The sequence below is a fragment of the Chanos chanos genome, chromosome 4, assembly GCF_902362185.1.
Source record: "Chanos chanos chromosome 4, fChaCha1.1, whole genome shotgun sequence".
NCBI lineage: Eukaryota > Metazoa > Chordata > Actinopteri > Gonorynchiformes > Chanidae > Chanos > Chanos chanos.
In genome coordinates, this window is record NC_044498.1 from 7,187,614 (window position 1) to 7,200,477 (window position 12,864).

The window sequence follows — 12,864 nt, forward strand, 5'->3', positions numbered from 1 at the left end:
CTAAACTGATAAACGTGTATGCAAAAAGAAAAGAGTAATCTTGCTGCTTTAAAAAAAATTACTTTTGGAAAGTTAGAGAATACTTGGTTAAATCATCAGAAACCTCCAGACTGTGAGTAATTTTATTAATATAGCTTATCATGCAGCATTGTTACTATAACGCATGATCCTCAATTAAAAATGGTCCATCCTATCCCTGTAAAAATCCCCAATGTTATCATAACCCACGATAAAGCAATTTTGATGTGATAATTCATATGTATCAATAACTCGCTGCACTATAGCCCTATTTGTAAGGAGTTCACAGAAATGTTTGCTCTAGACTTTGACACTGGTGACTAGCTCGACGAGAATCCAACTGGATCGATCGTAGAAAGAGCAAGTTTGACGACCTTTGAGAGATCCACCATTATTGTGTGTGACCTCATCGTCACCTCACACAGAACAGTATAAGGTGTAATCACTTTAGCTCTATCATTTCATTCCTTCAGCCAGGGATAACGACAAAGAAAATTTGAACCTTGGCCGTCCTTCCGCAAAAAGATATAAATATCAGAAAGAATGAGGACACCCGATACCGACCTCTCATTATTTACGATTAAACGAATCTTGCTCGAAAACATACACAACTAAATCGCAATCCTCATTTAAACATTTTCTTATGTTTTAATTGTGGAGCAAAGACATCTAGAACATACTGTACGTCAAAGAGCAAAGCGTGATGGGGAATTTGATTCATTGTGTCGCCCGAACTGCCATTGTTTGTGTACAGAAAGTAGAAAAGCTGGTCCCAACAAATCTAAAGGCAATACAAGGTCATGGGCACAATGCCCATAACACAGCAGCGTGTCTGGCATAAGACAAAGACAACCAGCCTTAAGCTTACCTTTGTTCAAACATATATGCCACGCTATAGGCCTACGTATGAATTCTTGTACTTCATGGCCCCGTATCGCCCGGAGCGCTTGTGGGTTTGTGTATCGAGTGACTTTCCTTAACTAAGGATTTCCTTTATCGTAGGCTACAAATGATTAATCACCCGAAGCCACAGAGAGGAAAATTTGCCTGTCTGGGTTTACTGAGAAATTCAAGACAATGACGACACAAAAACTATTGCGAATTACGGCAGACAAGAGTGCAGATGATGGGATAGGAATTGTTAACACAAAGGTTTATACACATTAGCACGGGACGTCTAAGTGTGTAAAGCACGCGCATGCCACATGGTGTTATTTATTATGTAAGGCTCTTGATGAGACGATTGCATAATTTACTCTCAGTCATTATTTTACCATAATATCATGCGACAATATGTTCACAGTGAAAAACAGGCCATATATATTTACGGCACTGTGCAAAATTATAATAAGATTTGCCCACGAGAAAATGTTAAGCTGATGAATCAATGTGACAGTCCAACTGTTGTGTGAAAACAGGCTATGTAATTGCAAATATAATGCACCATAAGGTCTCTCATTTTTATTAGAATTCCAGCGATTGAATAAAATCTTTCAGTAATGACGTTTTAAATAAACTAAGGCAACAGTCGAAACCTGGCTGCTATAAAACAGAGTCCCTCCTCTACTTCGCCTTTACTGAGCCCCTTGAGTTTTATTTGCATTTCAAGTATTTGACCGTTTTATTGAATCTCACTCCTGTTCACTGGACAGGGGCTGTGTGAGGCAGGTTCACGTTCAAGTTTAGCACAATTTAATTCCTTTTAAGCTTTTCATCGAAAAGCAGTGAATATTTAAACAGCTAGCAGTTTGAATACGTAAATTTGCTAACATTGAAATAGACAAAATCCTGGGATTCATGGCTGATTTGAATTCTGTTATCAAAATATTTTTATTTTGATGATTACAACGCCACATCGTAAAGTTAAGTTGAAAACACTAAATCACTGTACCGATTAAACTAAATGATTTTTTCTGAATAACTGACTTACAGGCTACATAAGATGCATAAGTAGAGAGACTAACGAGTGTTCGTCTCGTAAGCAATAAATGAGCACGAGCCTAGTTGTAAAGTGGTAAACACATTAAAAAATAAAAAGAGAACGAACACTGAGGAGACCAGCGCATGCGTACAGTTAATCAAATGTATGTTAATGCTCATTTATACATGTCTGTATAAATGTCTTTATAAACATATCCCCAAAACGAGGATAATTAATTGTTAAAGGGTTAACCTTGATCTTTGGGCCTAAATGTCTTTCAAGATACGGATAAAATACGTAGACAGCAACTTCTAGTAATTCTTCATCGCTTCATCTTGACGCACCAGAGTCGGCTATCACATGTTTAATTTCGCATGTCACAACGCAGACACTTCCATGCCATATTTAACAGATTCATCTCTACGCATCAACAAAAGATAACATCGACTATAAATAGCGCGTGTCTATTTCCTGTTCGCTTTCATCTAGAGTATCGATTACCTTAGCAGTGGTTAAATTGACCTTGACTCATTGTGAAGAAGTCCCATTATGAAAGTCAGTGACACATCTCAGCAATGGTACATCTGTTGTACCGTCTCCGTTTAGTGTCACTCAATACTAGGATACATTTGCACCTAAAAGTCTACCTAATAATCCATCAGATATTTACATCTGCACGTTTTAAATTCAATATTACATATTACAGCTACTCAATCTAAAAATCATTTACACAACCTATTTCAGCATGAGCTACGATATTAATTCGCTGACTGTAGCCTATTTATGTCGTATGTTGTACAACTTAAAGTAAAATATTCAGAATGTCATTTATACCATACGAAAGAGACTGAAGGACAAAGAAAATACATTTTCAGAGCGCTATTAAATCTGACTGTGGAGAGACGGTTCATTATCAACTCTCTTCCATTTAGCACCGTTAATTAATTAGGAAATAAAAAAATGAAATAATTTTCTGACAAAAGTTTATTAATAAAATTCCCGTCCAAGTAACAACATAGCTAATAACATTTACATGTTACTTTTTTTCTTGGATTAAAACCAATTATTGAAATCCATTTTGAATTGTATTTATATAAGCATATTTAAAGTTGAACATAAAGCGATTTGTAAAGAGAGATACACTGTCCATCTTTGGGAAACTACACAATAATCTGTATTGACTTTAGTGTCAATTAGTTGCAGTTGTAGAATTAGAATTATGACAGATTCAACACTCTCCAATAACAAAGCAACGAAATTTCCCATGGAACATTTGGGACATTGGCACGGAAGGTTTGGGAATTTAGTTACCTTATAAAACAGCTATGATATTCTCAGCTACAGATTAAACCAGATGTCCCGAAAAACAGATATTTTAATTGTACATGACTATGTTCCGGACTTGAATTAATTACACGTAAAAATAATAACACGGATTTACTGTTAATAATTAAATTAATTAAGAATTATGTAATTGGAAATGTATAGGCTACATTTTAAAAATTTGTTGCGAACATGTATATTCTTTAAACTGACTGCGCTAAATATGGTATGATTTACCAAGCTTATGTTCTCGACCTAACAAAGTAAATTAGCTGAAATATACGGTGTAACGTGTTTCCAGGCTTGCGGGGATGAGGAGAACATGAACAGCGCTTCAACGGAAGTAACTGAACTACAATAAATCTGAGCCCTTGGGTACAATTTTACTCTGCCAAAGACATATAGTACAGAACAATTTTATGACATCCAAAAAACCGAAACCCGATACTGCAGATTATGAAAACAAAAATCCGTTGGTATATGTCCAAGAAAAGAAAAAAGGGATGGGATACCCCAAAAATGATTCTTGTTGCGAGTCGATTGAGAAAAATGTGTAGAATGTGTATAGTTAAAGGCAAAAGCGTATAATTAGAGATTACACTGTGAATGGGGGTTTTCTTAAATTGCTTGTGAAATGTTCGTGAGTTTCATGAGGAGTAAAAACAAATAGCACTACCGTAGCAATAGGCTGTACGATTTCAACTTAAGATATAATGTAGAAACAGCATAGACTATTCAGTATATTCAAATTACAACACATTAAGGACATTACCTAAATGTCATAACTGTCAAATAATTACAAACATAAAACGTTCGATTTGTCTGAGAAATGTTTACCTTTACCCAGGGTCCTGACATGAGTAAAAAAGATTCTCATTGCATTTCTTGTAGTACCACGACTCTCCATAGGGTGGCGACTCTCTCTGGTCTTCCTTAGGAAAAAAAGACCGCATCTAACTGTTCAATGTACGGTTTAAACTCACAGAAGAGCGTGTTGTCCTGTGCCTTTCAAACATGCTATCCGTAACTTTTGGGGAGCCGTTGCAAAAACAGGTTCTATGAGATAAAAACGAAGCGGCGTTCTCGTGCCCAAATTGTTAGGTCCATGTCAAGTTAAACTCCCGAAATTTCCGATATAAACAACAAAAGAAGGTATTAACACAAGTGCCAAACTCACAGAGCCCACGCAGGCGCATTCAGGTGGTTTCCAGTTGTATTGATTTTACTGAAGTCAACCTGGTTGCAGAGCTCAACTGTTTGGTTAAATCGTGAGGTGATGTCCTACAGTTTGACAGTCTGTCCAGAGGATATCTTAGCATCTGAGGACCACTCTTTTAATCATCAAATGAAATTTGTCCTCTCTGTCCTAAATAACGTCGTTATTATTACATTACATCAAAGTGAAATTTTGATTGTCGAGACATAATACACTGACCAAGGGACTTACATTGTTCTGTAGGCTTTTTGGTCAGGCTACTTCTCAGCTGTATGATGTTCCCTATAGTAGACCCACACTGTGATATTTTCTTGAAATATATCCAGCTGAAATGACACATTAGCATACTGAAGAATTCAAGTCCAAAGTAAAGAATTTCCACAAGAGTGAAGCAGAAAATCGAAAAAGACACCGTTGCGTTATGAGATTATATTTAATTGCCAATCAACGATACAGTGCAAATAAACTTGAAACCGTTGTAAGATCTTTAATAGAGGACTACTCTTGAGGACAAAACAATTCGCGTCAGTCCAAAGCTCCCTTTCCACATTTTTCTCTGCGCGAACAGGCCTCCGAAAGGGGTTTCAACTTTAAACACCGGAAAAGACTGCGTGGAACAGGAGACCAATGAAACAAGGGAGGAGTTTTAAGCGAAATTGACGCGTTAAATCAAGCAGACCACACTTCAGCTAGCGGGATGGACACATATCCGTATATGGGACAAAGATCGTAGAGTAGATCTTCCCTGTCACACACCTTTACTTACAATCTTAAGGAGAAGTAACAGGGAGAAGCACTGCAAAGGGGAGCATTTGGAAAACTCCTTTCCTCATGTGCAGACGGGAGTGCCAGCACTGTTCGTTTATTGGTGGACAAGTAATAAAAGTCGAACATTGCAACGTCGATGCAAATGGGTAAGAACGTCTGAAATTTATATGAATTTTAGTCAGCATTAAAGCAATCACCAAGTATCTCATGTACGCATGATGTTTATCTTATCTTTTCTAATTTATACGAATAATGGCATAGTCAGCCTTTGAGATACTGTATGTAGAATTCAAGTACACCTTAACGAATCTATTTGTTTATTTCTTTATTTACTTTGTTTAGATCTTCGTGTAATCTTTCATGTTTTGGAAATAGTACTGTATTTGATATGGACAGTGAACGGAGATCTCCGTGTGGGTATCCTTTAGGAAAAGCATATATGTGGTTTGCTTTGAACAAACGCTGAAACCAAGAAGTAATGCAGGCTGCAGTAACCCGATAGTAATACAGAGGGGGTTCACCGAAGTTAAGTTTTAACTTTTTTTTGTTTTTGCTTTTTGACAGAGCAAACATACGGCGAAGTAAACCAACTCGGCGGTGTTTTTGTCAATGGACGACCGCTTCCCAACGCTATTCGGATCAGAATTGTCGAACTGGCACAACTTGGAATAAGGCCGTGCGACATCAGCAGGCAGCTCCGCGTCTCCCATGGCTGCGTTAGCAAGATTCTTGCGAGATACAATGAGACTGGCTCCATTTTGCCTGGTGCCATTGGTGGAAGTAAACCGCGGGTTACTACACCCAACGTTGTTAAAAGTATAAGGGATTACAAGCAAAGTGACCCTGGAATATTTGCCTGGGAAATACGGGATAGACTGCTGGCTGATGGGGTGTGTGACAAATACAATGTTCCATCAGTGAGCTCCATCAGTCGCATTTTAAGAAATAAAATTGGAAACCTCTCTCAACCAAGTCAATATGAGAGCACGAAACCATCCCCTCCGCAGCTGCCCTATAATCATGTGTATCCATACTCTTATCCTAACGCCATGTCACCCTCCGGAGCCAAACTTGGCAACCCACCTGGTGTGTCCGTGACAGCGGGTCATGTCAGCCTTTCCCGTGCCTGGCCTTCGGTACACACCGTAAGCAACATTTTGGGGATCCGAGCCTTTATGGATCCTACTGGTTAGTATGTGAGCAAACTGCAATTTTTCGTTAGTTTCAGTTTTCTCCGAACATGGCGACCATTGTCAGTCCTGCTCACAGATTTGAAAAACATGCAGCAATTCACAAAACTGTGCTATATCATGATTTAATATATTATTGCTTTAAAATTAAATATTTGGTGCATAAACCGAAAGAATTATTCAGGTCATTAAGGCTCGGTGTAAAACCGTACTATGCATTGCTCTGATTCGAAATGAAATAATTGCGTAATAAAATAATTATGTAAAGTGTTTAGAGTGATAGGACTGTACCTGCACTATTGTAGATTATGGCAAGCTCTTGTTGTGAATGGTCTGCATTTTCACACAGATTTTAGGAATATTTCGAATAGCAGGTCAAGGGCACTACCTGCTCATTCACTGTCATATTCTCGATATTGTGTGGTGGCTGTAATTATTATTCACTGTAACTTGGTAAAAATCAACGTTGGTTTCTGTGAGGTAAAACTATGCTACCTTCCAATTTTAAGGCTTTAAACAGGCCTATGACTGGATCAGTGGTTCCTAAGCAAAACAGATCCGTAAACTGTCACCGGAAGGCCAGCCATTTAGAGTAGGCTTAATAGTACGGCTACAGTTACAGGTGTGCAAAGCTTGGACTACTGGTTCTCAAATGTAACGTCTTAAATGACAAACTAACTTGATGTGACATTAACTTAATGTGGTTCAGAACAGCGTCAGTTTTAACGAATAACGAACAGTGCCCGAGCACCTTTATGCTGTTGTACACTGTACCGTAGACATTTCCGTGTTTAGGTTTACAGTCTCCTCGCCGCTGCAAAGCTTCAAATTTGGAAACATTATGGTATTTTGTGCACTTTCGTGGAAATGTTATTATGGCAGACATTACAGAATGCAACAAATGTAAGCCATAGTTAGGAAAGATATCAAAATCGTCCCTAAACAGTTTTCCCAAACCATGATTTATTCTGTTTGTTAAATTCGCGGTCTTTGTGAGACAAATTGGTCTTTTTTTATTATTTAGAATAACAAATGTACCTTTAAAACGTGTTAAAATTTTCTTATTTTAAAAAACACACTCAAAATTCAAATATGAAGACGTGAAATATGGTAATTAACCTGTTACTCCTTTTAATCAACTTCCCATCGCCAGCAATCCCAGGAGCAGAGAGTTACCAGCCGAAAATGGAAGACTGGGCCAGCGTTAATAGACCCACATTTCCCTCCGCGCATGGTGTCAGCGGCATTGAAAAGCCACCTATCGAAGCGGACATCAAATACACTCAGGTAAAACCATCATCAGGCGCAATTTTGATAATATGCTATTAAAGCAAAGATAGCGTAACGCACATTACTATTAACGGTTATTCATTCAATGTATTGTTCAAGATGTGAAAACATCCCCTCGTGACCCTAACGTCAACACAAGCAGATACATTTGCAGGACATATGCAAAGTATAATTGGTTTTCTAGAAAACGCACCTCATCTGAGGCCATTTGTCTCAAATAGCATATTTAGCAAGACTCTCACCTTCCGACCTTAACTAATGGGGCCTAAAAAAGATGATCACTATGACTGTAAAACTGCAACTTGTCTTGTTCTTCAAATAGCCTACGAACACAAAAACTTTTAACGCGCTAAGGAGATGCACGAACATTTATTGCAAATTACCAAATGATCACAGAATGTATTTTTTCTAAATTCCTTTTCAGCCCTCATCCAACTTGTCCAGTTATGTCCCTGCATGTGCCTACTCTGCCACCAACCAATATGGAGTATACAGCGGACCCGCCGGGAACTACGTCACCACCGGGCACCACTGGCAATCTCAAGGGGCAAGCCTTGCCCATCCTAACAATGGAGCAATGATGCACGGCCCAAACATCCATACAGCCATGTCCTTCAAGCATTCACCACGAGAAGGTATCTAAATGTAGAGACAGTTGTTCATCCTAAAGACTCCTTTTGGCCAACCATGTGTTTAATGTTACATCATAATGGGGACATGTATTAAATATTTATTTAGGCTATTTGTGTTAAAGCTATTATTACATTTAGGGATTACTATCATTATTATTATTATTATTATTATTATTATTATTATTATTATTATTATTATGACTGATACTACTACTACTAGGTAGTAGTAATAGAAGTAATAGTACCAGCAGCAGTTGTAGTAGTAGTAGAATGAACTTCATTTCAGGTCAGGTACTAAGTACCACCCTAATTAGAGTTTAATCTAGTGAATGCACATTTTAAATAAGACTTCAGATTCTTTTTCACTCTACATAAATTCAAATAAAATTTGCTTATCCATAAAATTATGTAAAAGTAAACAAACATTTCTTTCTGCAAAATCATGACCACCTCAGAATATGTCTGTATTTTAGTGTGTCCCGACTTTTTTCAACTAATTCTGAGGAACTGGTTATATTTGAATGTCAGCACAAACTTCTAAGGAAATGTTATTATACATTTTCAAGATTAAAATATCAAAGTGCTTTCAACAGATGCATTTATCTCGTTTATCTATTTGTTTACTTATTTGTTTTCGCTGTTCTAAAGGTCATTTATTTAAGAGTTGCGGTAATTCATTAAATCTGGGTGTCAACGACATATGGGTACATGTGCTGAGTCCATAGTTCTCCCTAAACTACCACCCATTGTGCCACCTTGATGCAAGTCTAGGCAGCTTCTCGAGAAAATAAACCTCCGGTCCTGCAGGCTTGTGATTTTTTTTATTTTTTTGGTCGACAAGTTATGTGTGCTTAAATGCAGCTGAAGGGCTGAAATACGACTTATTTGCTACATAAACACTCCTCTTGTTTGGTTTCAGCGGGAGACAGAAAACCTCCTAGTCCTCTGAGCAAGCACCAGCACGAGGCGCTAAGCAGCGTGCACGGGCTCCCGCTTCCTACCTCAGCTTCGTAACACAACAAATGGTGCAGTGCCTTCAGAAATCCCATCAAGCTGTACGCCATTGGCCGTAACAGCTTCTCGACGCGCACTTTCAAGAATCACAACAGTAAGTTAAGACAATTTAGAAAGTTCAGTGGAATGTTACCTTGGTGAGCAAGACGCAGTCTGCATTGAATCCATTGAGGCTGATGGATAATAAATCTGGAAGGCTGTGGAGTGATCTCACAGCTGATTTCTGCAATATTTGCGGTGCTTCTTTGTTGTATTTTGTTTGTTTGTTTGTTTGTTTGTTCGTTTGCTCTACTCTTTTCTCTTCTTCTAAACTGACCTTCTTAAACCAAGCTGACAGAATCTTGACATGAGAACAGTGAGAAAAATTCTTTAAAACAAATGCAGTTATAGATGAGATTTTGAAATAGTACGTCATGAATTCATTTGGTTTTGCACAGGCATCTAAATAAACTGTCAAGTGAATACATGAAGCATGTAGAGAGCTGTTGTAGGCCTACGGCTTGTGCAAATGCAAACCAAGTGGAACGGATTAAGTTTTTATTGTATTTTCGTGTATCTGTTAAACTGTTTTCGAAATTGCGCTTTTATATTTTTTATAAATCCTTGTGTAAATATGCATAATAAAGGCATGTCAAAAGGGGAATGTCTCTCGTCCATCTTTTCCTCAAATTCTGCTTACCCACTGCATCCTTAATAGAGTATTTGCTTTGAGATTACAAGCTTGCATATATATATAGACACAGTCACATTTTGAATAAGATGTTAGGAAATAGGCGACAACGATGATCTCATAATATCGTATTTACAGTGAAAATGACTTTGTACACGACTTTTTTTCTTTTTATAATGTTTTATGAAAAACATATTTTAGTTCACGAACAAAATTGCGAAACCTGTCTGCCTTTGCCAAAACTCAGTCCTTCATACCAATTTTAAGTGGCGGTAATGATGCAGTGCTAGCATCGGCGCCTTCAAAGATGCTATCTCTGTTTCGATTTGGCCTTGTTATCCCAACAAAACGACCTCTCTCTAGCTGCCGAATGGAAAGAGGAAACTAACTTTAGAAATGTCAAAAAGTCAAGAAACTCGTTAAAATCAGCCTTGAAAAGACTTTTGTTAAACTCAGTCAACTCTGCGTAAATCTTATGTCAGCTCCATGGAAGGGTGACGCATCTTCTATGCGTGACGGGCCATTCTTCGCTCCTAGGTTATGCCACCACCATGTAGTCAGCTTAATGATACAATGATAACACTTGGGCCGTAAAGACAATAAAAACTCCATCAAAACATCAATACAACAGCCAGCAAGTGACTCAGAAACAAGCAAGCTGTTTTCTTTTGGTTAACTGCAAGCAGGCGGTTTTCTTCTGGTTAACTGGCTGTCGTGCAACTCAAAGCAGCGAGCTATATTTGCACACAAAATTAACGCAGATTTGAAAAAAAAAGAAGAAAAAACTATCTATTATCAACTGAGTTCTGATAAAACAACCGTATTCAGTAGTGTCAACGTGAAGTAGAAACTAGCAAGTCTGACGAGAGACTAGATTTGCCAAAACCAAAAAAAAAAAAAAAAGAAAGAAAGAGGAGAATCCACGCGGAGCGAATAAAAAGATATTGAACTTGTGAATGTGGAACATTTTGTACATTCCTTAGACGACCTTATGTAGCCGTCCACAATAAGTACGCCGTTATACTCATTTCCCTTAAACCATAGACATTTTAATGCACGATTAATTAACTTCTGAATCTAGCCAAAACCTTTTATGACTGTGTTACAACATACGCGCGGAATTCCTCTCCGCATAGCGCTTTGCGTTTTATGAAGCATCAGGGTCTCATTTCGGAAATGGTTTTGAGACTTTTATCAAGACAAACCATCTTTATGGTTTGAACATATAGGTCGTGTAGCTTGAATTATTGATTTATTGATTGTAATTATCAGTGTAATTGTCATACACTAAGGAAAATATTATTATTATTATTATTGTTGTTGTTGTTGTTGTTCCTGTTATTACTATTATTATTATTATTATGATTATGATTATTATTATTATTATTGTTATTGGGTGTTAATATTATTTCTATTATAAGAATTAACTTTGTTTGATAATGGTTCAGTATTTAACACATTTTACACAATCAGCAAAACAAAACCGACAGAACAGTTCGACTGAAAACACTGTCACACAAATTATTTCAAACATTCCCAAAGATTCTAATTGTTAATATTATTTTGGATTCTCACGCTAATTTCAGATTGACCACAGCCAAGAAAACATTTAGCATGATTAAATATTGTACAGTGCCTCACATTTTCTGCTTTGAAACTGTACATTTACTCAAAAAAAAAGAAAACTAAGTATAAAATTGACTACATAACCTCTAAAATAACAAATATGGGAAGAGATACACTAAATGTTCTTGCCTTTGTGAGATGTGAATCTAGTGTTCTTGTCACCAGCGCAGGGGCTGTTTCATTCATTTAATTTTTACAAATATTTCTTAGCCAAAGAAGGTCATCTAAATGTGTTGGGGAAAGACTTGTTCACAAAAGGAGACTTCAGTACATTGAAGAAAGCTATGATTAACAGCCAAACCATTTTACCTCAGCCTATTGTCATGCTACAGGAAAAGAGCATGACCTAAAACAACTACTCTTCACTCTCTGCTGTCTTGAGACCCGTTTGTTGTCATAGTGTTTGATCAAACTGAATAGAAAAACCTGAGCCTCAGAGATCCAGCTACTTGACACAGAACCACACAATGTGATGTACTTGGAACAACTGAGTTTACTTTGAGGACAATGCTGAGTCAGCGAGAGGGAAAGTTTTCACAGCGAAGACAGACTTAACTCTGCACTATATCTACAACTCAGTCACCGAGGAGCCGTGAAAGATATCGTCACAGAGGCCCTGAAACCAGCATGTACTAACACCACACATACAAAACGCTTACAGGCCTTCTCTCTCTCTCTCTCTCTCTCTCTCTCTCTCTCTGTCACACACACACACACACACACACACACAAGGGCATACAGACACATACACGCATGCACAAACAACAGCCACACAGACACACACACAAACACACACACACAAAATGCCCATATATATAACCTGATTCTTCATTGATTTTAAAGCCTTCATTCTCTTAAAACACTGGTTTCATTTGAACTGTTCTCTAATTTGTTCAGAAATGACTTTGCAAAATGTTTTTGGAAGTACTTAAACATGGTGCTCATCAATAAGGAAAAGCTTGTGTTTCTGTTCAGCTGGAAATCTGTTTGTATTCAGCAAAGTAGAAGGATTATTTGTTGTTGTTGTTTTATCAGACAGAGAGTAGTGTTCAGTTTTAGGAAATATTGAAGAATGACGCCCATTTTTTCCATACTAAATTCTAACATATTATTACAGATGCATCCAGAAACATGGGAAATGACCTCACACAGCGGTGCTCTATAATTTGAACACACAGGAGCGATTCTCATCAATA

The 12,864-nt window shown here is 37.5% G+C and overlaps 1 protein-coding gene across 1 annotated transcript; it reads left to right on the forward strand.

The window, feature by feature from the left end:
* The first annotated feature begins 5,382 nt into the window (after nt 1-5,382).
* Nucleotides 5,383-9,372, forward strand: pax1b (paired box 1b). The gene is made up of 5 exons (XM_030772038.1): nt 5,383-5,392; nt 5,811-6,434; nt 7,590-7,723; nt 8,151-8,361; nt 9,278-9,372. The coding sequence occupies exons 1-5, from the start codon at nt 5,383-5,385 to the stop codon at nt 9,370-9,372; spliced, it is 1,074 nt and encodes a 357-aa protein (XP_030627898.1).
* Nucleotides 9,373-12,864: the final 3,492 nt, after the last annotated feature.

Coding starts and splice junctions, on each gene's coding strand:
- pax1b (XM_030772038.1), top strand. Junction 6,435..7,589: donor AGCCTTTATGGATCCTACTG/GTTAGTATGTGA, acceptor TCCCATCGCCAG/CAATCCCAGGAGCAGAGAGT. Junction 8,362..9,277: donor CAAGCATTCACCACGAGAAG/GTATCTAAATGT, acceptor GTTTGGTTTCAG/CGGGAGACAGAAAACCTCCT.